The 24068-nt window shown below is 50.2% G+C and overlaps 1 protein-coding gene across 1 annotated transcript; it reads left to right on the top strand.

Moving 5' to 3' along the window:
- The first annotated feature begins 227 nt into the window (after positions 1-227).
- Positions 228-23500, top strand: PNOC (prepronociceptin). The gene is made up of 4 exons (XM_028521838.2): positions 228-333; positions 10451-10600; positions 19858-20306; positions 23076-23500. Exons 2-3 carry the CDS (start codon positions 10475-10477, stop codon positions 20257-20259), a joined length of 528 nt encoding a protein of 175 aa, XP_028377639.1. The 5' UTR covers positions 228-333; positions 10451-10474; the 3' UTR covers positions 20260-20306; positions 23076-23500.
- The last annotated feature ends 568 nt before the right edge of the window (positions 23501-24068 follow it).

Here is a 24068-nt window from a genome sequence, read left to right as displayed (position 1 = left end):
AGTCCTCGCAGTGCCTCTGGAAGCAAGGGGAAGGCAGCTGTGGGATCCTGGCTGAGCCAAGTCCAGGTACAGCAGGCTCGAGAATGCACAAACCGATGGGGAGGTTGGGGTGTCACAGGTCTGAGCACAGAGCCAGGGGGGCGGGGAACAGCCGGGAAGGATTGTAGGTCCTGCTGTTCACTTGCTCAAGGGGGTCAGCGTGTGTATGTGTCATCGAGGTGGGCAGGGAAGGGGAGGGCTGTGCGTGCGGGGGGAGGATATATATGCTGGTGCGGTTGAGACGGCGGAACCCAGCCTCACATCCGAGGGAGCCGGGCTGCTGACAGCTCTCAGGTAGGCGATGCCTGCGAACCCCAGCCCGAGACAAAGTGACGGGAGCCCGAGGGGGAGCAGGGCAGCAGGGGCTCCCTCCTCAGCCTCTCTCCTTTGTCCGGTGCGGATGCTGCTGCCCGGAGAGATAATTTCTTCGATTGTTTTATTTTCAATGCTCGGACGGAGGGTGGAGGGGAGCTTGAGGCATTTGTCCTGAAGACAGATACAGGAGAAAGAGCGAGCCCAACTTGGAGACGAGGAAAAGTTTTGATTTCCCAGAGGTGGCCCCTACTTGTCTGTCATTCCTGTCTGATGAGAAGAGGTGGCTGTGGGCGCCAGGCTGCAGGAGGGCAGGCTTGAGACACGCCGTGGCCCTGCAGGGCGGCCCCAGGAAGCCCCCCCGGGCACCCTTGTGAGTGATTTCTCTGTGCAGCTGACTGGCTCTCTTTCTTTCCTTCCCTCCCGGTGTATTCAGGCTGGTTGATTTGGATTTGGGTTTTCGGTCCTAAAGGAACCCTTCTCCCACATGCTCTGAATAGCAATTGTCAGTGATGAGGTGGGGAAAGTCGGACCTGGGGCGTTGCGCTGGGCCAGTCATACTTGGCTGATTGCGGTTGCGGTGTGTGAATTCCACATGGATTTCTGCAGGGACGACCTTGGTCCCCCAGACCCTGAGTCATTTTGCGTGCCTCGTCATTCTCCTCCCGCCCAGCTCTCCCACCCAGAGGTCTCCGCCGGGGTCCTGTGGGACACAGCGTGCAGAAGTCACCCAAACTCTCTCGCTCTCTCTCTGCCTCCTTTTCTTTCTCCTCTCTTTGTGTGTCTCTCTGCCTGCGCATCTGGCTTCCCCTCCCTCCATTACCCACCCTCTCCTCCTCCACCTCACTCCAAACGTAGACAAGTTCTGGGGGAATTTCAAGTAAGGCAGGACGATTCGGGAAATGGACTATTTAAAGCAAGCTGCTTTGGACTTGAATACCCTGATCCTGGGCTTAAACATCTGTGTTTCGCTTCCTCAAGCAGTCCATAATTGCCCCAATTATAACCAGGAACATTGTTCATGAGACTAACAAAAGATGAGCGTTGCGTGGCATTCGCCAGCAAGCCTAAGCCAGAGTTTGCAACATAGAGGGGAAAAGTAACCGCCTGGCTTCTTATCAACCACCCCCCCCCCCCCAAGAAATCGCTGCTGTTTCTCACTGCCTGTGGGCGGCTGCCACACGCACACTCCTTTCACATTTACAAAGTGTGGCAGGGAGATATTCTATGTGCTTCCACGGATGCTGTGGTACCTTTAACAGAAAGGGATTAGTGATCCGGTTTGCTCTGTTCGCGGAGTCTTCTGCAGGGTAGGGTCCCTGGAATACCTGTCCCCAGCCGCCTCCGTAGTAAAAGCAGCTTCCACCGTCCCACGTGCTGCCCGTTGAGGGCACTATGTGTAGCCTGGGGTCATTTGGGGGATGCGGTTCTGTTCTCCCCAAGGCAGCCGCCCCAGCATATCAGCCCAGGCGGAGGGCACTCCAGTCTCTGGGGAACGCAGGGGATTTTGCATCGGCAATGAAGGGAGTAATTGCAAGATTAGGCTCAAACCCGTGCTCTCTGGAGCCTGTAACAGGAGCTGTCACAAAGCCATTCTGTAGTCAATCAATCAGGCATTTATCTTCTCCCCTCCAGCAGGCAGGGGAGGTGCGCCCGGCACGGCTGGATTCAGCAGAGGTGATAATAACAGCCCTTTACGTTTGTACAGTAATTTACATCTTAGACAATGCTTCCACACCCATTATCCCTGGCAACAGCCCTGTGAGGTGGTGTCATTATCTCCGTGTTGCAGTTGAAAACTGAAGCTGAGAGGTTAAATAATTTGTTCGGGATGTGGCAGACAGAAGACTGAGTCCAGCCTCCCTGAGTTCAGCACACTGCCTGCTTTGGGCCAGAGGTGCTTGCAAACTCACGGGGTGAGGGGTGGGCAACACCAGCTCAGTGAGACAATCAGAGGACAATGCCAGGCTGTCTGTAATGAAGTCCTAAATTGTATGGTCCAGCCAGCAAGTGCTGGAGGCATTCCAAGGGGAGAGCGTTTGCCCCGGCGACTGCAGGGATTCAAGCGAGGCAAGCAAGGATGTGAACAGGTCAAGGGATGCGGAGAGAAAGGCGGCAGCCGGGACAAAGGCACGAAATAAGGGCAAAGGAACTACATCTATGGAAACTGTTATGTGCCAGGCAGGGATTTAAACTTGTCTACATGTTTATTTCATGCTAAGACACACACGGACACAAACACACAGCAGGGATGTGAGATTTAGGGGGAGTGCTTTGCACTTCCATCAACGTGGCTCAGTGGACATCAGCCCCAGCCGGCCCCACAGCCACCAAAGCCAGAGACACGAGCTTTGGAATCCAGCAGTTCTGAGTCGGGGTGGAGCCACTCACTCATCAGTTGTCCCAGGGAGGGGATGGGCCCCTCTCCCAAACCAGAATCGTCATGACAGATGTCGCAGTGGCTTGAATTGCTGGGCAAGCTGGATTTTCTAAACACTTCCATCTAAATGCCTAGAGGTGCTCCATGATTTAACATGAAGGTTTCCTTCTAAACAAAAACTAACTGTGAGATTTGGGGTGTACCAGTTTCGAGGCCAAGCCAGTTTTCCGGGCATCTCCCTAGACAGGCTATGATCACAACATACATCTCGACTCTCGGTGAGCCTGTGGTGTCTCAGATATGGGCAGCTGCCTCGGCATTGCAGCAGCACAGTGAGCCCAGCTCCGGAGGGCTGGCTGAGCCACTCCCCCGTCCCGGGAGGAGTCCTGGGTCTCAGGGAGCCACTGCCCGGCCGGCCGGGTCGTCGCTGCCTCTCCACCATGGCTCAGCGCCAGCCTGCCCTCTTCTCACATGGTCCGGTGCCCTCCCCTCCCCCCACCATCCCCCTCCATCCGGCCAGGAAACGTGTGCAGCGTTCCTGCGGGCAGCCTCCGGGTGCCCGGTGCCCGGAAAAGAGACCTGTGTCACACTGTCCTCGGCTTTCTCAGAACTCACGGCCAGTGTCTGCAGTCCACTGGGCTTCCAGACGTGGAGACTGTGTCTTTTACGTTACCTTTTTTCAATTTGCACCTGAGTGGGTTTTATAATGTACGCAAATAAGTAAATTGGGAATGCGTGTTCAAAAACAGATTGCTAGTGGGATGAATTTAAAGAAGTTTAAAGATTATTGGTCTAGATCCATTGCTCTTTTGCTTATGTGCATTTTCTAATCTATTGGAAAAGAACATTGAATGATTTCAGTATAAAAGTAAATAAAGGCTTTTAAATTTTTACCTTCGTTATTTAGACAGTACGTTGTGGAGCTGTGGGCCAGAGTCAGGAAAATTAAAGAGTGATACCTTTCCTTCATTTTGTTTGTAATACTTCCCCTGTCATTAAGTTCTAAAAGTCTTTTTTTAAATCTTCACCTGGGGATATGTTTATTGAATTTTAGAGAGAGAGAAAGAGAAACACTGATCTGTTGCTTCCTGTAGGCGCCCCGACCGACTGGGGTATCAAACTTGCAACCTAGGAATGTGCCCGGACCGGGGATCAAACCCACATCCTCTGGTGTGCGGGATGCTGCTCCAGCCAACTGAGCCACCCAGCCAGGACAAGAGTGACACCTTGTCAATGCAGAAAACGTGTCTGTGGGCCCCTGCAGACCCTCTGCTGAGCCCCAGGTGGGGCCGTCACCACGGCCTCAGCTCTGTGCTGCCCAGCAGCTGCTGGTTCTCCAGGCCCTTCGCTTCTCTCCCTCGCCCCTCCTTCCTGCCTGCTTCCCTTACAGGGAGAGCACCAATATCTGGCCACTTAGAAAATAAAACATATTAACTATCTAATCCAACTGCCTCTTTTTGGAGAAGGGGAAACTGAGGCCCAGAAAGAGGGCCTTGCTCAGGACCCCACGGATATCCACAGAGCCGGAGCTCGAACCCAGGACTCTGGTTTCCACACACAGGGCTCCTGCTCACTCACTGCTCGCCAGCCCCAGCCCACTTGGTCCGCACAGGGCATGGGACTTGCTTTGCCTTCCACCTCCTCTCGGCTCACCCCCTCTTCCCAAGTGGGATTTTAGAGCGGAAAGGGGACCTTTGAGTGTGTGCGTATTAGAGGAGGGAAGAAACTAAAGGGGCCTCCCTTGGCTAGAGCTGGTGCACAAGCAAAGTGCAGGCATCTGTCTGCAATGGGTCGAGGAAGTGGGGCATGCAGGAGACAAACCCCTGTGCAGGGCGGCAATGAAAAATTCCGCTGTGACCCGGGCAGAGCCCACAGTAAAGGGGGGAACCCTGAGTTTGGGACAGAAGGAGGTTCTCAGAATGAATTCAGCTACTCGAAGCAGACAGACAGCTACGGAGGTCACTGGGAGGTCTGGGGACAGCACAAGCTCGGAAACCAGGCGGTCTGAGCCTCAGCTCCGCCCACCACTCCATGTCCAGCCCCTCATCACATCTTCTCACGTGCACAGTGGGGACAATCGCCCTCACCCCGAAGGAGGGATGCTTCTAAAGCGATTGGCAGAGTGTCTGGCACATAGCATTCTGAATATAGTAGTAATGTGATTACTATTAAGCACAAACAGAGACCATCCCAACAAGATTCCGCCAGAATCTGCCAACCCTCCAAAGCAGAACCAGTGTGTGGAGCCTGTGGTTTCCCGGAACACACCATTTGGTGTCAGCACACCTGAGTTCAAGTCCTGGCTCTGCTATTGGTGAGCTGGATGCTCTTGGGCAAGTCGCTTGACCTCTGTGAACTCATGCTCACCTCAGAAAGGGGGCTAATGTTCACCCTAGAACATTATAGGGTTGTGTATGAATGTAAAAATCTTCTGTAACCTGTAAAAAACAGTATCTACACATTGGGTGGGGAGGAGCATGGGTGCATACGTGCCTCCAGCAGGAGACGGCCCTCCTTCCCTCTTCCTCTAAAAGCACCAAAGTTACAGCATTTCTCATGGGTTGTAAGACAAAACATAATTAACTTTTATCTTTGGCTAAAGCTTCGCACGTAATTTTCCAAACAGATATGCAACTGATTATATTGTTCTTGGAAGCAAGATTACATGTGAATAGATTAAATCTAAAACAGTGGTGTTTTATCTTTGCAAACAGTGAAGCACAATTAAATTGTGAGATGTCATTACCGAACTAGAAGGTAATTAGACATCTCTTTATTCAATATGAGACGTCCAGATCTCTAAATGTAATAGCATCACCACGCAGAGCTGGTGGCTGAGCTTTGTTCACCAAGTGAAATACGAGCCATGTAAATTCAAGCGCACTTGGGTAAATTTTCCTACTGGCTACGACTGCACGATTAAAAACAACACAAATAAGACCTGTGTCACCCCCCACTTTGTCGCTGAGCAGACGGAAGCTCTCGGTGGGGAAATAACTCACCCAAAGTCACAGCTACCAATGTAAAGATTAACCATAAATATAACTCATGAATTAACTAATTACTTCCCTTCATTTAATTGGCATTAACTGATAGAGCCACAAAAGAGCACATACCTACTGTCCAGCCTTCCGAAGGATCAAACACGTCTACTGAACTTTTAATAAAGTTCGAAATCTAACTTAACCTAGAACACCTCATGCTAGGTGTTGAGAAGTACCAGAAACACAAAACATGCCCCTTTTCTTAGGAGAGTTGCCTATATTTTGAGCTTTCACTTATATCAGTCACGAAAGTCACAAATGACCCGTGAAATAGGACTGGTCATTCCCATTGTAAGGATTCTTTGGATTTCAGAAGAGAATGAATAGCACTGCAAAGGGATGATTTTTTAGTAATAGGTGGAGCCACTTGTTAAAAGTGAGGGGTGGGACACAGAGGGGGGGCAGGGAGGTCAGAGACCGGGAGAGAGGTAGGCCTGCAGGGAGGGCCAGGCTGATGCTGAGCAGATTTAATAAAGTCACCCAAGCGCCCAGCCACAGAGAGCCCGCCTTTCACGTGCAGGCAGGCTCCCAGATGGAACACACGCTTCACGTCCCAGGAGCTCATCTTCTTTCTGCACCTCACCCTAAAAACCCATTTACCCAGAATTTGAGATAACAGGTATCAGCCAGTCCATCACACATTTCCTGGATGTGCGAGTTGCTGCAGTTAATGCAGTTCATGAAATAACTCAGCTGGAGAGCATTTCATTAGCATTTGTCCCAACCTGTCAGCTCAGCCTATGCAGACATCACGTCTTGCAATTTTGTATTAAGGAAGGAAGCAGTCTCTTTTCCCCTGCCTCCCTTTCTTCTGGGACATACAGGTGCTGCCATCTCGTGGCCACAGCAAGCACAGCAATGACATTCTGGACAAATTCCACAAAAATATCTCCCGACTAAAATTATTGAAATTTAGTAGAATAAGAAATGTAAAGGCAATTCTCGAATTAAACAAAGATATATTCAAGCAGTCCTCAGTTTAATACATTTGCTTACATAGTGGCTGCTTAGAACTCAAAAACATTTTCTCTTCCAAAGAACCTGTAAGTGGTGATGGGCTCCCACAGCTTGCCCACCTACGCCTATATACTCTGTACAAACTCAGCACATGACATTGTCCCAGCCACGCCTGGCTGCCATTTGTAACCAGTCTTCTACCAAACCGTGCATGGGCTTCCCCCTCAGGGTGGCATGTGGCCTTGCTCTGGAGCAAAACTAGTTGCCACCCCTCAAACTGAACAATTAGCTAATAAGACATTGTCCATGACACAGGTGCTGAAGTGGCCCCTGGGTGCTGAGCACCCTGGCCCCCAATGAGGCAGATTCCCAGACACCCCTCAACTCTGCCTTTGTGAAGAGGGACCCTGAGATACTGCCATTTATCAGTTTTTTTTGAGCACCTCCTAAGCCCCTGGCCGTATCTGAGATCTGGAAATGGAAAACTACAGAACACAATCCTTGCCCATCGGGAAGTCCCAGGACAGTGGGGGAAAAGCACCCGTGTCCGGCCGTCCAGTGCAGTGTGGGAAGTGCCCCTCGAGAGACAGTGAGAGCGTTTCCGGGGAAGGCTGTGTGCGGGGCTCTCTGTGTCTGAGTTTCTATGCAGCCCTTGTTCCACGCCAGGTGCCGTTTCAACTGCCTACAAACATTAACCTGGTAGTTGTTGTGTGAGGCAGATCTTGCTGTTGTCCCGTTTCTACAGACAACAGGCTGAACCGCAGACCTGGGATCTGAACCCAGCAGTCTGGAGGGATGAGCTGACCGGGAAACTCCACTCACAGCCCTGCCACCCAGGTCAGAGGTGCTTGTATGACAGGCCCCCAAGGCTCATGTCCCTCCCGCTCTGATGCCCCTGCTCCACAATGCCACAGCAGCAGGGGAGGTGCACGGAACTCCGACAGGGGGAGGGAGATGGCTTCCCTGAGAGGGTGGTTCTCGAGGTGTGTGTGAAGTATGAGTTGGAGACATGTGCTCTGGGTAGAAGGAAGAGAAAGCACCAAGACACAAAGCCGTTAGGTGCCTCACAGAGCCGGGAACTCTGCGTGACCCACGAGAACTGTAGAGGACGTGCGAGGGTGAGCAACCAGAGATGAAGCTCAAGAAGCGGCAGGAGTGGGGCCAAGTCCCAACAGGAGTAGGAGAGCCACCTTCACCATTCAGTAACACCGTGGGATCTGAAGATGGTTTGGTAGGAGGGCAGATCATTAGGCAAATTAGGAGGCTGTCACAATAACCCAGGCGATAAATCTCAAGTTGCGCATTCGCCCTCAGGCTAGAAAAGAAAACTGCATTTGAGATGTATTCATTTGTGTAGATGTTCGTGCTCGTTAATCATGGACCCGGGACGTCCCACCATCTACGGGAAAGCGAAAACCCTTCGGGATGACAAACACGCCCCTGCTCCACAGGACAGAGCTTCTCTCCCAGCAGGTGTTCCCCAGGAAGCGTGAGCAGGTGGCCCCGCACACCAGCCTTCCCCGGGGGCCCCTCGCAGGCTGTGTCCCTGACCCCTGCGCATCTGTGGAAGGAGGGTTTCTGTGTCTCTCAAAGGCCCTCTTCTTTGTCCTCTTGGCCAACTTACTCATCATTAAAAACCCATCTTGCATGTCACCTCTTTTGACTTAAACAGTGACTGAGCATCTTTGAATCCGCATCCTCTTGGGATGAACTGCATGGATGATGCACAGGACGACCTGGGGGGTCCCCCAGCATGGCCATTGGGTGACTTCAACTGCGGGGTCCCTCCCATTGACTTGCTCCACTTCACATCCAGATTCTACCAGTGCTTCCTGAACTTCAGTGTGCGGGTGAATCACCTAGGAACCCCACTAAAACTGCAGGTCCACACTCAGTGGTTCTGGGGAGGGGCCTGAGATCCTGCATGTCCAACAAGCTCCCCTGTGATGCTAAAGTTGCCAGCGTGCAGACTCATTTGAGCTCATTTGAGCAGCAAGTCTAATAGGTTTTCCCAGTATAGTCTGACGGAAGGACCAAAGGTTATTATTTTTGCTTTTCTACATTGAACCCTTTATTAAGGTAAAATTTCTGTACAGTGAAATGCACAGAATTAAATTTATATTCAGTGAGTATTGGCAAACATATACACCCTTGTGACCTACACCTCCATCTAGAACATTTGCAACAGTTCCAGTTCCAACAAGTCCCCTTGTTCCCCTTCCCATTTCATCCTCCGAGCAGAGGTGGTTCTGTAGGGCAGATGTGATTCAGTCCAAGGAAACAGCTGATTGACTCGGAAGGACTCATCACGGGATAAATTCAATGAGGAAAAGAGAACATCTTGCGGGCAGTCCCACATGAAGAATGCCGGCTTCCGATCTAACTAACAATCATTGGGGCTGTTACCTTAGAAAAGTTTCTTTGTTCATTTTTTAACTCCACTTGTCTGGCCCTGTGCTCCGCATGGAATGGCAAAGTGAACAGAAGGGTCGGCCCTGTGGTCAGAGGGTCAGCTCGAGTCCAACAGGAGAGACAGACAAGGCACCTGCCGGAAGCCCCCTGCAGCAGCAGATTCTGGGATCTGGGGCATTCCTGGCCGAGGCAGAGAAGGCAGGGAAGGCTGGGAGGATGAGCAAGGCTGAGATGAAGCACGTGGGTCCCTCAGAAATCTCCTATTTCACACGCCTTACTCTCGCACAGCACTTCACAAACCCCCCCTTACGGATCTGAATCTTTGCAACGGCCCTGTGACGAGGCAGGTGCCACCAGTCACGCACCACTTCATGGCAGACGCGCCGTGGGAAATGCGTCGCTTAGTGATTTCACGGTTGTGTGAACACCCTGGAGCACACTCACATGAACCTAGATGGGGTGGGTGGCCTACTTCACACCTAGGCCGTGTGGGACAGCTGGGTGCCCCTCAACCACAAGCCCGCACAGCACATTACCATGCAAAACGGCATGAGATTAAATAAAGCACAAGAGGAAATGATGCCGTTGAGAGACGTGGTAAACGCCAGGTGTATGAGGCTGCTGCAGGGTTTTACAGCAAACTCTGTTCATAAGTAGGAAGAGTACACGCTGCAATAATAATAAAAAGCATAATATAGTAAATACATAAACCAGGAACATAGTCATTTATTATCAAGTATTATATGCTTCACGTTACTGTATGTGCTACACTTTTATACGACTGGCAGTGCAATAGGTTTGCTTGCACCAGCATTGCCACAAACAGGACGTGTTGACCTGTGACGCCACCACATCACTAGGCAGCAGGAATTTTTCAGCTCCACCATAATCATATAGGGCTACCGTCATATATGCAGCCCATTGTTGATCGAAACGCCATTGTGTGGCACGTGACTATATTCCCCGGTCTGTAGCCATGAAAACTGAGGCTTGGAGAGGTCGTCCTAAGGTCGTGCACAGCTAAGCTGCAAAGGGAAGCTGTTGGCTCCCTGAAAGTTCAGGTGCAGGTCGGGCTACCTGGGCGGCAGGAACCCCAGGGGTGCTCAAACCCCAGGGGTGCCCCGCCACACCAGCCCTGGCACCAGCCCTGGTGTGAACCTAAGGCCTGGTGGCAAGAGAGGACCACCGGTGCCCTTGACGACCCACTTCCTGCGGGAGGTGACTCTCAGGCCCTGGCACTGTCCCCTCTGAAGAGTGTTTTTCCCGCTTCCATTCTAGTCGCCTCCCGCCCTCCTCTGTGTTCCAGTATCTGGCCTGCGGCTCCTGCACCATGAAAATCCTGCTGTGTGACCTCCTGCTGCTCAGCCTCTTCTCCAGCGTGTCCGGCAGCTGTCAGAAGGACTGTCTGACCTGCAGAGAGAAGCTCCGCCCCGCTCTGGACAGCTTCAACCTGGAGGTAGGTCCGGGAGTGCCACTGCCTCCCCCTGTCCCTGCTTTCCCCTACCTGCCTCCTCCAGGGCAGACCCAAGAGGAGCACCAAGGCCTGGCCCAAGGCAAAACCTGTGGTCTCTCCACTGTGCCCCGCTCAGAAAGAGGCCTGCCCATGCTGCCATCTTGTTCGATTATTAAAACAGCGCATTCGCAGTTTTAGAGAATTTGGTAAATTAGAGGAGTTTAAAAAAAGAAAACTAAAATCACGCTGAATCCCACCACCAGAGGAAGAGTCCTAGTGTTGGCACTCGCTGTATTCCACCAGGATGATTTTCCGTGTTGCTGGACATGAAGTTAATTCCCTGTGAACACAGCGTGATTTGTAACCACCCCCTCCAGCTGAACGTGCGTGCTGCGCTTCATTTTTAACGTCTCAGATAATTCCACAGCAAACACCTCAAATGCTCCCTTATATTTTAAATTCTAAATTTGAAATGCAAATCCAACATTAAATTTCTTTATATTAAATAAGCTGCTTTCTCCATGGCTTCTATTTCAATTTAAATAGTTATTCCTCTCCTATTAAACCCAAAGTAACTCAACTACTTTTTTTCTTTTGTAACATAAACTCCATTGAAAAGACGCCTTGTTTCAAACTCCTCCACCTTTAAAATCAACCGAAAGCAACCACTGTCCTTAAGGCGAGGGTCCGAACATAGAAATCAAGTGCCCCAGGCAGGCAAAGGCACGAGTACCCAGCAGACACAGCCCCAGCGGCCCAGGAACCAGGCTCTCCCCGCGCCCCCACCGCCCCCCGGCTCAGTGGTGTTTGGCCTGTTTTCTGAGCTGTCATAGCTACTGCGTCACGAAAGCATTCCCAATAGCCCTTTCAAAGCTCCTCCTGCCCTTCACTCACCCTCTATCACTTTACTGACTAAGACAAGGGACCACGCGGTGGGCAGATGGGTAGAGTTTGCATCCACTGGGAGAGAAGAGGCCACAATTCCTCGATGAGAGAGTAATTCCTGGGTGCTGGGGACACACAGAGCAGTGGGCCCCAACCTAGTGTGGAGGGGCAGAGGGGGCTTAGGAGGAACTGAAGTCTCTAAGGCAGGGGTGTCCAAACTTCTGGCGTCTCTGGGCCACACTGGAAGAAGAAGAGTTGTCTTGTGCCACACATTAAGCACGTTGAGACACATAATCACAAAAATATCTTATAATGTTTTAAGTAAATTTACACTTTTGTGTTGGGCTGCATTCATAGCCATCCTGGGCCACATGCAGCCCGTGGGCCATGGGTGGACACGCTACTAAGGAGACCTAAGGATGAGTGGGAGTGAAGAGTCACAAAAGGCAAGGACCTGAATCCAAGGTCACTCCCCAGCAAAGCGTTCATTTAGAATGGAAGGGCAGATAAAGTGCTTCCCAGACAGGGTCAAGTTAAAGGAGTTCATCATCACCAAGCCCTTATTATATGAAATGTTAAAGGGACTTATCTAAGAAAAAGAATATGATCAAAACTATGAACAGTAAAATGGCAACAAACTCACAACTGTCAGCAACTGAACCTAAAAAAAAAAAAACAACTAAGTAAATAACTAGAACAGGAACAGAATCACAGAAATGGAGATCACATGGAGGGTTAGCAATGGGGAAGGGGAGCGGGGAATGGAGAAAAAGGTATGGAGAATAAGTAGCATAGATGGTAGGTACAAAATAGACAGGGGGAGGTTAAGAACAGTGTAGGAATGTAGAAGCCAAAGAACTTGTATGTACGACCCATGGACATGAACTAAGGTGGGGTAGTGTGGGTGGGAGGGGGCGTGCAGGGTGGAGGGGAATAAAGGGGGGGAAATGAGACAACTGTAATAGCATAACCAATAAAATAATTTTTTAAAAAGAAAAAAGCCCACTTTCCTTGGTCTTAGTAAACAGAGTAGACAACTAGTTTGTGTGTAAACCAGTGAAGGAGCTGATGAAACAATCATCTCCTAATCGCCACACCGGAGGTTCTCAGGGTGCAGCATAGGCCAGCCTGAAGGTTACACACAGTTCCTGAAGCACCAGCTTTAACTAGAGCCCTTCATCTTCCACTCAGAAGAGCACTAGAACTCAGAAGATGTGTGTACACACCCATGTCCACACCCATGGCCATGGTAGCACTATTCACGACCTCCGCCAAGTGTCCATGAATAATGAGTGGGTAAACAAATGCGCATGTACGGACAGCGGACTATCACTCAGCCTTACAAAGGACACAGCAATGACAAGAATGAATGTTGAAGACATTGTGCTAAGTGAAGAGTCAGACACAAAAGGACACATACTGACAGTTCTACGTAGAGTGGTCAAGTTCATAGACGAAAAGTAGAGAGGTGGTTGCCGGGCCTGGAGGGAATGCGGAGCAGGGCTTTGATGGGTGGGGACGTTCAGGCTGGGAAGAGAGAAAAGTGCTGGGATGGAGGGAGGTGACGACGGCACAACGTTGTGAGTGCACTTAAGGTCACTGAGCCGACACCGAAAATGGGTAAGATGGTGCATTAGTGTTACGTGTATTTCACAGTGGAAGAAAGCATCAGGAACATGACTATAAGGATACCCCTGACTCTCTCTAGTGTATTTTTTACAAGATGAATTATTCATAGAGGATGTGATCTCCTTCTAACAAACATCACACCTGATTGTGAAACACTAGTGTGACTTCCCCCCCCCCTTAGACACCATGACCTTGGATTGCCCGGTAGCAGAAGACGGCGGCCAGCAAGTACAGATTCTCTCTGGTCTCCTTACTGCCACCCAGGACCTGCTTCACTCCTCACACCTGCCTAGAGTCTGCACTCCTGCCCCTGCCCTTCCTCCTTCCGCACCACTGAGGTTCCTCGCAGGCGTTCTCCTTTTTCCCCTCTCCTGCCTGCTCTTGCCCTCCCTTCGTTGTCATTTTTCTGAAAGTTGACCACTTTGACCCCCTTGCCACTGCATCACTCTCAGCTGCCCTCTCAGGGCCAGCAGCAGCTCCTAAGCACCGAACCCACAGGCCGATTGGCGGGCTCCCCATGCCTTGTCCTCTTTGGTGAACTTGCCTGGCACTCTCCCCTGCTCCTACTCTTGGTTTTCTGCCCCCTCTGGGGTACCTGCTCCTCTCCCCACCGCAAACCCCTGGCTGCCTAGATTCCCTGCTTCTGACCTCCACGTGCTCTCTCCCTCTGAGAGGCCATCCCTGTATCCAGGCCTGCAGCTCTTCCCAGGCCACAGTAACTGCCAAAGGTACACCCCACACTTGGTCTCCGCTGGGCTCCAATCACTTTCCACACTTCCCGGGAACCCCGCCTTCCTTTCCCAGCCTTCCCAGGGCTCCAGGAAATTGCCCTCCTGTCTTAAATGTGCCTCTCCCTCCTCTTGTACTTCAAAACTGATTCAGCCCTGGCCAGGTGGGTCAGTTGGTTGGAGCATCGACCCATGACCAGGGTTTGCAGGTTCAATTCCAGGTCAGGACACGCACCTAAGTTGTGGGCTCAATCCCCGACTGGCACTCGTGAAGGAGGCAACTGATAGATATTTCTATATATATATATATATATATATATATATATATATATATATATTATTTTAATCATTGTTCAAGTACAGTTTTCTTCTTTTACTCCCAAACCAGCCCACCCAACCACCCTTCCCCACTTCCCTCCCATTACCCCCCCCACCCCTTAATTTTTGTCCCTGTGTCCTTTAAATTTGTTCCTGTAAACCCTTCCCATTCTCCCCTGAAATTCCCTCTTCTCTCCCCTCTGGTCACTGTCAGCCTGTCCTCTATTTAAGTGTCTTTGGTTATATTTTGCTTGTTTCTTTGTTTTGTTGTTTAGGTTCCTGTTAAAGGTGAGATCATATGGTATTTGTCTTTCACTGCCTGGCTTGTTTCGCTTAGCATAATGCTTTCCAGCTCCATCCAAGCTGTTGCAAAGGATAGGAGCTCCTTCTTTCTTTCTGCTGCATAGAATTCCATTGTGTAAATGTACCATGGTTTTTTGATCCATTCATTTACTGATGGGCATCTAGGTTGCTTCCAGCACCTAGCTACTGTAAATTGTGCTGCTATGAACATCGGGGTGCAAAGGTTCTTTTGTATTGGTGTTTTAGTGTTCTTAGGATAGAGTCCCAGCAGTGGGATTGCTGGGTCGAAAGGCAGATGCATTTTTAGTTTTCTGAGGAAGTTCCATACTGCTTTCCATAGTGGTTGTACCAATCTGCAGTCCAACAGTGCACTAGGGTCCCCTTTTCTCCACCACCTCTCCAACACTTGTTGTTTGTTGCTTTGTTTATGATGGCCATTCTGACTGGTGTGAAGTGGTATCTCATTGTGGTTTTAATTTGCATCTCTCTGATAGCTAGTGATATTGAACATCATTTCATGTGTCTTTGGATCTTCTGTATGTCCTCCTTGGAGAAGTGTCTGTTCAAGTCCTTTGCCCATTTTTTAATTGGGTTGTTTGTCTTCTTAGAGTGTAGTCGTGTAAATTCTTTATATATTTTGGAGATTAAACCCTTGTCTGAGGTATCATTGGCAAATATGTTTTCCCATACAGTTGGTTCTCTTTTAATTTTGATACTGTTTTCTTTAGCTGTGCAGAAGCTTTTTATTTTGATGAGGTCCCATTTGTTTATTCTTTCCTTTATGTCCCTTGCTCTAGGGGACATGTCAGTAAAAAAGTTTCTGCGTGAAATATCTGAGATATTCCTACCTACGTTCTCTTCTAGGACTTTAATGGTGTCACGGTTTATATTTAAGTTTTTTATCCACCTTGAATTTATTTTTGTATAGGTGTAAGTTGGTGCTTGAGTTTCATTTTTTTGCACGTAGCTGTCTAGTTCTCCCAACACCATTTGTTGAAGAAGCTATTTTTACTCCATTTTATGTTGCTGCCTCCTTTGTCAAATATTAATTGACCGTAGAGACTTGAGTTTATTTCTGGGCTCTCTGTTCTGTTCCATTGGTCCACGTGCCTGTTTTTATGCCAGTACCAGGCTGTTTTGATTATCAATAGATATTTCTTACATCCATGTTTCTCTCTCTCACTCTCCCTTCCTCTCTGTCTAAAGTCAATGGACATATCCTCTGGTGAGGATTTAAAAAAAAACTTTAAGTTTCACCTCTTATGAGAACACTTTGCTGATTCTCCACCGGCCCCAGTAGAGCCAGCCCTTCCCTCCTTTGTGCTGACGTTTGTTTGTCTGTCTGTCACCGTGAGGCTGAGCTTTCTTTACTGATGGTTCTGGGGACCCCACCCGCAGCCCAGTGTTTGGCACAGCGCGTGGGGAATCATAAAACTGTAAGACCTTCGGTCTCCTCACAGGTGCATCCCGTGCGGATGCTGCGGAGTTTTTACGCTGGTGCGTTTCGACACCAGTGGAGAATTTGGAGCATGTTTCCGTGTATCCACAGCATCTTAAATCTCTGGGGTCCAGACAATACTGTTAGTTTATGTCTTTGAAACGAATTGGGAAGTGGCAAGTCATGGCCTTCCAGTGGGGGACAAACCCTTTGCAGCGCCCACTGACCCCCGGAGGAACTGGCTGCCTGGCTGTCGGGTTTCTAGTTTGTATTTACTTTTAACCTGCTTGTTTTTTTAAGTTTCATGAAATGTCTAGAATGTAGGCAACCTCTCATTTCCAAGTCTGGCAACTCTTGAGTATGCCCGCTGTATGACAACAGAGGGGAGCAGCACTCAGACACCTCAGCCAGGGCCAACCCCCAACCCCTCCACCAAACCACGTGATCCCGAGCTACTCCCAGGACCTTTGGCACCTTTGGCTTCATCAAGAATTTCTTTACTTTTCACTCGAGGTCCATGGTCCAAGGACGGCTGGCTTTGTCTTAGGCTATAATTTTGGTCAGTAAATGACTCTCATGCAAAACCATCAAATATCCTCAGTGTTCATCTAACAGCGAATGGTGCTTCACCACACCAGCCCAAGTGGGGAAAACTGCATGTTTTAAAGACAAGGGAGAAGGAAACTCTCAAGAGAAGCCTGGGGAAATTCAGCGAAAACTTCCTAAAACTCTGGCTGCAAAAAGAAACCACCTTCTGTTAGTTGAGTTGTAGTGGGAGCCTCTTCTATGTTTTCCTTTCGCACAGTTCGTCTGCTGACCTGCTAGAGTCAGCCCTCGGGTGTTTTTGCAGAACCTCCTGAAGCGAGTAGCCCCCCAAATGCCTCTCAGCCAGAAGTGGTTTGATCCTTTACTGACAGACACCTGACAACTTAAATGAGCCTCTTCTCCTTCCCATGGGCCCGTGTGCCTGCTCCCTCGTCTGCCATCCCAGGCTTCCCTCTGGCCCTTTGCTCAGTTCCCCACAAGCCCAGCTTTATAGATCAATTTGGCATCAGCCTGAGACTTTCCAGATGCTCACCCACACGCTGGCTTAATGTAGCAATGTCATCAGTGAGGGCTGTGAAAACGTGTCCAGCTCACTTAATAGGCTATTAACCCACCCCTGGAAAGAGGCCGGTAGGCACCTCAGGCCAGACAGTTCAGCATTAAGCTCCCCGATGCCCATCTGGTGCTGCAAATACTGTTGTGAATTTGGGTTCCTCACATTTGCCGAAAACCTTCTCCTAAATCACGAGTCGAGAGGACTTTGTTAGTGCCCAGTGCATCTAGCAGTACGACGCATCTTGGTGAGGGCTATGCATCCACTTTGATCATAGAATTTCATTTTCTCTGATTGACACACAATCTAATTACCATCTGGGCTTAGAAACCTCAGGGGCTTGCAGAAGATCTAATAGCCCTTAGGTTTAACAACCTCTACCTGTGCCTGTAAACAGAAGTTATAAGAACAATTCCACAAGCATTTGGGGGCTACTGTTCTGTGAGGGTTGGACCAGGTTGCCCAAGGATCCGCTTCAATGCGGAAGTTCTGTACTCCTACTGGCTTTCCCAGTGCTGCCCACGCTTCCCTGCTTTCCCCTTGACTCTGCGGAGTATGGTTTCTCAGACTCACCACTGAGGACAGTTTAGGCTGGATGATTATTTGTTGGGTGCCAAGGGGACTGTCCTGTACATGACAGGATGTTTAGCTGAATCACTGGGCTGTACCCACGTGTGACAGCATCCCTCCTACCCATCCACCGTGTGGCGACTAAAGTATCTCCAGACATTTCCAAGTGTTCTTGGGGTGGGCAGGAGGCAAAACCTCTCCTAGCTGAGACCCACACTGGAAAGTAATAACCCAAGGGTACTGTGATCTGAAAGAACGTGTCACGAATTGGTTCCATTTGCTTTTCTTCAAAGTGCTTCAGGAGCAGGCTAAGGACAGATCCACATGAGCCTATCTCTGGTGGAATCTCTCCCCAACCCCCAGCCCCGTTCCCTGAGGGCTTCTACCCCCTCAGGTCCAGCCTCAGGATCACCAGGAGCACTTGCAAAAAAGGGATGTCCCTGAGCCCCACCCTTGGGCAATGAGCAGAAGCCTCCAGGGGGACGGGCGAGGCATTGCACCCTAATGACCCCCGGCAGCCACTCTTACACAACGCTCAAGTGTGCAGCCACCATTGTTCTCAAGCCCCCTCCCCGTCCACGGAAGCTGCCTATCCTTCTCGCACACGCAGTGACGTGGTGGGGTGAGAAGGAGGTCCCTTAGATCTCTCAGCTGGGTTGGCACTGACCACGCATTACTTCTGCCAGCTTCTCTGGAGAAAAGCTAATGGAAAAGACATGCTCAAAAACCACGGCTTGAGGATCAGTAGGTGCCAACATCACCACCTCTTGCTGGTGTGTGGGCGTGGCGAGGGTGCTCCCTGGATGCCGTACCAGTGAGGGAGAGCGATTCCCCCCGGATTCTGTCTCTTTCTCCTCACTCTCCCTTTCGTTTCCATCGGCTGGCAGTATCGCCAGCACATGTGGATTGTTGAGCAGGAGATGTCCTGGGATGGGACTCAAGACATGTGTCCTTGTTCAGTTAGACCAGCACCTAACAGTGTAGGTTTGGACACGTTACTGAATCTTATCGTAATGTGTGAACTTGGACCACATCTGTGGTTTCCAAAGCTTGGCAAACTTCAGAATTACCTGAGCTTAGTAAAAACAAATTCAAGCCCTGGTTCTATGCTTCAGGGATTTAACTGGGTTTTGAAATCAGCAGTTTTTAAAGTTCTGTAGATGGTTTGGATTCGCACCCTGGTGTGGGACCCACTGGACTTTGCCCACAGAGGCCTCTGTGCCACTGTGAGCCCCTGGGTGAGTATTTTTGCTCCCCAGATAGGGACTACAGGGTACAGCCAGCAGCATCCTGACATCCCACACCTGCCTGGACAGGTGCTCTGTAAGCCTGGCAAGAGATCAAGTTTGATGAGAGACTCTGCAGCTTCCTGCTGACCATGAGGGCAAGGTCACGAGGAAGTGGGATTTTCATCTGGCTAACCAGAAACAGAGGAGGACTTGGGCTGAAGCTGAAACGAAATAGGAAGCAAAGTTGGAGACACAGGCTTCCCAGAGACCCAAAGAGATAGGAACGTGGAAGAGTGCAAGCTAGGCCAGAACCAATCAGGAGTCAGAGCAACGTCATGATTAGGCTGCTGATCGAGGTGAGAAGTGGAGACACTAGGAGAGGCAGAGTAGCAATAGAAGATTCCAGGAACCTGGTGGGTCTACTGGATTATAGCGGATGGTCCCTCTTCCCCCTGAAACCCCAACACACCTACATCCCAAAGTGCTTTGACCTTCATTTTTATAAATAATGCACAGATGGTGAGGACGAGTGGGGGGGTGAATAATTAGTACCAGGATCGATCTTTCCCTGGTGATCTTAAAATAACCATGCAGATTGAACTACATCCTTTGGCAATCTCACTTTCTTAAGCCCAAGGTCTTCTGACCTCCCCTGAGCCTGATAAAAGAACAGAATTAAATTCTTCTTTATGGGTGACCCTTTATGGGGAGCTGTGTTGGGCTCCAAAAAGCTGAGTAAGTCTGTAACGGGGTGCAGTTTTAGTGCGTACATTCTGCATTAACTTGCTGCATCACTGGGATAAGGTAAACTCACATCTCTGAGCCCCCAGTTTCTTCACCTGTGTGAAATGATGGAGCTGGGCCAGAGAGTTCTCTCTTTCTTTCCAACTTTACAATTCCATGAACCTAAAGAACCACAGGTCAAACTGCTGCACAGTGCTCAGTAAGGAGATGCTTCTGAAGTACTTGCACTGGTACAGAGGGACTTTCTGTCCTCATTGCCTTGGATGAATACATGTCCACCTGGTCTTTCTCCCTTCCTCCCACCTCTGTCTTTGCAGGTGTGTATCCTCGAATGTGAAGGAAAGGTCTTGTCCAGCCCTCTCTGGACCCCGTGCAGCAAGGTCATGGCCAGGGGCTCCTGGCAGCTCAGCCCTGTGGACCCAGAACACTTGGCAGCTGCTCTTTACCAGCCAAGAGCCTCCGAGATGCATCTGAAGCGCATGCCCCGTGTCAGGAGCCTATTCCAAGAGCAGAAAGAGACTGAGCTAGGCATGGATGAGGCTGGAAAGAAGGAGCAGAAACAGCTGCAGAAGAGGTTTGGGGGCTTCACAGGGGCCCGGAAGTCAGCCCGGAAGTTGGCCAACCAGAAGCGGTTCAGTGAGTTTATGAGGCAGTACCTGGTCCTGAGCATGCAGTCCAGCCAGCGCCGGCGCACCCTGCACCAGAATGGTAATGTGTAGCCGGAAGGGGAGCCCCTCCCAGCTGCACCGTCCACTTCAACCCATGAGTGAGTTGGGCAGGAATGAGCTGGGGGCAAGAAGAAACCTCATGTATCTGTCTTAGCACATTAGCCCACAGACACACACCCCCCACACCCCAAGGTATTCAGCTTCTGGGAGGCCTAGGAGGGAGGTAAATTCATTCCCCTGCCTCCTGCCCATCCTTTTTCTAGGGAGCAAAGGATTTTTTAGGATTGCTCCTTAAGGCTTACTACTGCCATTTAGAGACTGGTTACCATGGGGATAACAGTAGTAGGTTAAGATAACTAATTCCTCTATAGCTCTCCTGGAGCTTAGTTACTATGGGGACAGTTAAGTGGACCAATCCTCCGTTCAGTTGTCATGGCAACTATTCAGCTCACCTTCCCTCTGAGACTTTATCTCTAAGACCCCATAGCTGGACCTACCCTTAGCCATTAGCAAACAGTCTGATTTCTGTGGCTGTGATATTGCTGTTTCACCTGCAAAAACAGCTTCGCTATCCCCCATGTCTCCCCCACTATATCTCAAGGTGACTGGATTCCATAGAAACCATGAAACTTCCCCACTCTCCCCCAGTCAAGGAGCTCTTGTTAGGGCTGGAGCTATGCTTCCTGTTCTTCCTTCTTCCACTTGTCATGTGCCCATCCCACCACCGGGCTCCATGGCCTGAGTCCTTGTGGTTGACGGCCCCACCACTGAGCTTTGAGAATTTGGCCCAACTGGCCCAGCAGCTCTCAGAATAGGGACGAAGGGATCATCATCTTTCTTCACTTTTTGCTTCTTTCCTGGGCCATTTCTGGTTTGTTTCTGTGTGTCTGTGTGATTGCCCTTATTCCTTTCTCCCTTCTGGTCCTCTTACCCCCACAGCCATGCTTATACATGTTCTTATAATATTTGTGTACCGGGTAAAAACATCAAAGACCCTAAGTATTGCCCAGTCATTACAAACTCAACTTTCCCCAGCCCGTACACAATGCTGAGCGGCACAGAAACTGGCACAGGGGAATTTTACAAAAACCTATGAAAATCCATCAAGCCTATGTGCCTTAATTCATACATGGGTGTAAGACTACCTGTATAGAGCCTCACACCTCTTCTTAAACCATCTGGACACTTTCCCTACCAGAAAGAACCAATCGGTTGGTAAAAACCATTTCCAAAACATCACCCAGTGGGGCTGTTCCCTGGCTCAGGGGCAGAAAAGAGGAGGCTGTGTGTGCTGCTTTATTCCGCACGAACATGTTAGAGGCAGCCAGATCGTTACTAATCTTTCTTCAAAGCATATTAGTGCTTGTGTTCAGCGCCGGCACTCGCACTTCTGCAGGGAGGCAGCCCACGCAGGCTTGTTTGCCAGAGGCCCACCGCCATATACGGACATGTGTCTCAGGCTGCGAGCAGGCTGCTGTGTTTATTTTAGCAGAATAGCTAATCTCCGAAGGCCCTGAATTAACCTGCACTGTTTCTGAAGTCATACTCTTGGGTCCTTAACAAGCATTCTATTTCTTCCCAAGCCGTATCTGCACAGTATGTAATGGTAAATCTTTCAGAAGTAGCATGGATTGAATTCTTTCAAATCTTAAAGACATTCTTCTGTAAAGTGGCTCTTAAGGGACACTAAAGCTTGTGTCTAATTCTGAAGTACAACCGTTTCTTTACCTACAGATAGTTTAAAATCAGTCACATTAGCAGAAATCATTTTTTTTTAAGAAAAACTATTTAAGCCCCTATTCGGGCGATTAGTTTTCTCATTTTCTATGAACCCTCCCAGGGAGAGGCGCTGAGACAGAACTGGTAACTAGCTTCTGTCCAGCGCTCAGCTCAGGAGGTAACTTGTTGATGACACACTGGAAACCTTAACCAGCTCATCTGGGTTTACCGATTGCTCTCCCCCCTTCTGCAACCACCTCTCTGTTCCTCTTCCCACGCGCTCATGGCTGCAGAGTTCCAAGATGGATGTGTATTTATGGCTGCCATAACAGGCACCTGAAACTTGTCTTTATTCACTTACACCCCAACCAGACCTACACACACTTGGGATTCTCCATCATGGGGACTCCAGTGGCCAGTGTCAATCTGTGCTGATGAGGCTGGAGCAAACTGGGCAGTCTACCTCTGGAACAGGCTCCAGGCCCCATGAGAGAGTGTGATGATGTGTGAGGAAGGAGGGAGGCTGCGGTGCAGGACCCGCCCCAGACAGAAGGGGGCGGAAGCACAACCGGTTTGGGTGTCAGCACTCTATCCCTGGCCCTACACTGTCTCCGCTCTGCTGCCCCAGGCCCTGACCCTCTCAGTCAGTGGGAAATGAGCATATTCATCATGGTGAGCAATTAGTGAAATCAGGCTTAAAGAGCACCACCCATGAGGATGTAGTTAAGAGAACCATAAACAACAATATAATTTAGCCTCAAGAAATAAATTACTACACATGGGTTCCAAATAGTCCCACAATAAGGCCTGCTTCTGGGCGGGGCGTCTACCCTGTGCCTTCTGAGCCCCCACCCACAGACCTCCCCTGTGGTCTGTTAGTCATGCCAGTGGGCTGTACCAGGGTATAACAGTCTGCTGCCTAATAGGTCTACATCTATGACACAGGTGTTTTACACACACACACACACACACACACACACGGTGTGTAGAGGGAGTTAGGGAACCCTGCTTGCTGCTCTAGGGCTTGGCTATTCCTGATAGGTAGCTGTTCTTTGCCTCCTTTCCATCGCCCAGTCATGAGGGCAAACAGGATTGAAGGGTCAGTGACACTATCTGGTTTGCCATTGTAATCATTTCTGTCTCCCCAGGTGTCCGGGTGATCCCCAAAACAGCATGTCTCCAGCCCCAGACCTGCCGGCTGGGCATCCGGATCCCTTCCTTCCCCCGGCACTGAGCCGGGCTTGGTCCCGGGTCTCCGCTCCCAGGCGCAGACCTCCCTGTCTGGTGGTCTTCCCTCCCCCCTCCGCCCCGCCCCCTCCCATGGCATGTTTCATGACAACCCAGTTGCTACATCAGAGTGTATTTTTGTAATTCCTCCAGTGAACATTGGCATGGCCCCATCTTTCCTTCTCACCCACCCCTTCCCCCTTCCGGGGGTGGGTCGAGGGAACAGGACGTCGAGCCTGGGGTTTTGACTTGTCACTGCCATAACTTGTTTGTAAAAGAGCTGTTCTTTTTGACTGATTGTTTTAAACAGATATTTCTCCATTAAACTTCTACTGAGCAAATGATTCATAACATTGTTTGGCTGTTTTTTAAGTGAAGTCACGGAGAAGCTCAGACTCCAAACACCCCATCAGAGCTGCCTCTCTCGGGAGGCAGAGGCAAAAAGCACACGGCTCTGCTTTATGTAAAGGATGACAGGCAAGATATGTGAGCATAAACACCCAGCCGGGCCGTGTCCCCAGATGCCAGTGGATGGATGGCCGGGCAGGACGAAGGGGCCACGGTTCTCAGAAACCCCCTGTGCACCTCACCACCAGCAGCAGGCGAGTTGTTGGGTCCCACACCCTGATTCTGACTCGGTAAATATGTGCATTTTTAACAAGTTCGGAGAGATGCAGATCCTGCTGCTCTGGGACCACTGGGCTGGATGCAAGGCCAGGGGCAGAGCCTTGACAAACCTGCTGGTGTCATTTTCTCCTCCGGTTCAACATGAAACATGTGAAGGTGTGTGACTGTCAGAGCCTGGACATCAGACACGCCCAGACGAGGAACGAAGACAAACGTCCACAGCCCGAGGGTGGGGGAGGTGCTCTGCTGAGCAGGCGCAGAGCCTGGAAGGGAGTTACTGGTGCCCA

Source organism: Phyllostomus discolor, chromosome 8, assembly GCF_004126475.2.
Source record: "Phyllostomus discolor isolate MPI-MPIP mPhyDis1 chromosome 8, mPhyDis1.pri.v3, whole genome shotgun sequence".
Classification (NCBI taxonomy): Eukaryota; Metazoa; Chordata; class Mammalia; order Chiroptera; family Phyllostomidae; genus Phyllostomus; species Phyllostomus discolor.
Note: the sequence above shows the minus strand (reverse complement) of the source record. Positions and strands in the feature narration are given on the sequence as shown.

What these genes read in the sequence shown, in the direction of transcription:
- PNOC (XM_028521838.2), top strand. Translation starts at nt 10,475, where the DNA reads ATGAAAATCCTGCTGTGTGACCTCCTGCTGCTCAGCCTCTTCTCCAGC. An exon ending in TGGACAGCTTCAACCTGGAG is followed by an intron (nt 10,601 to 19,857) that starts GTAGGTCCGGGA and finishes CTGTCTTTGCAG; the next exon opens with GTGTGTATCCTCGAATGTGA.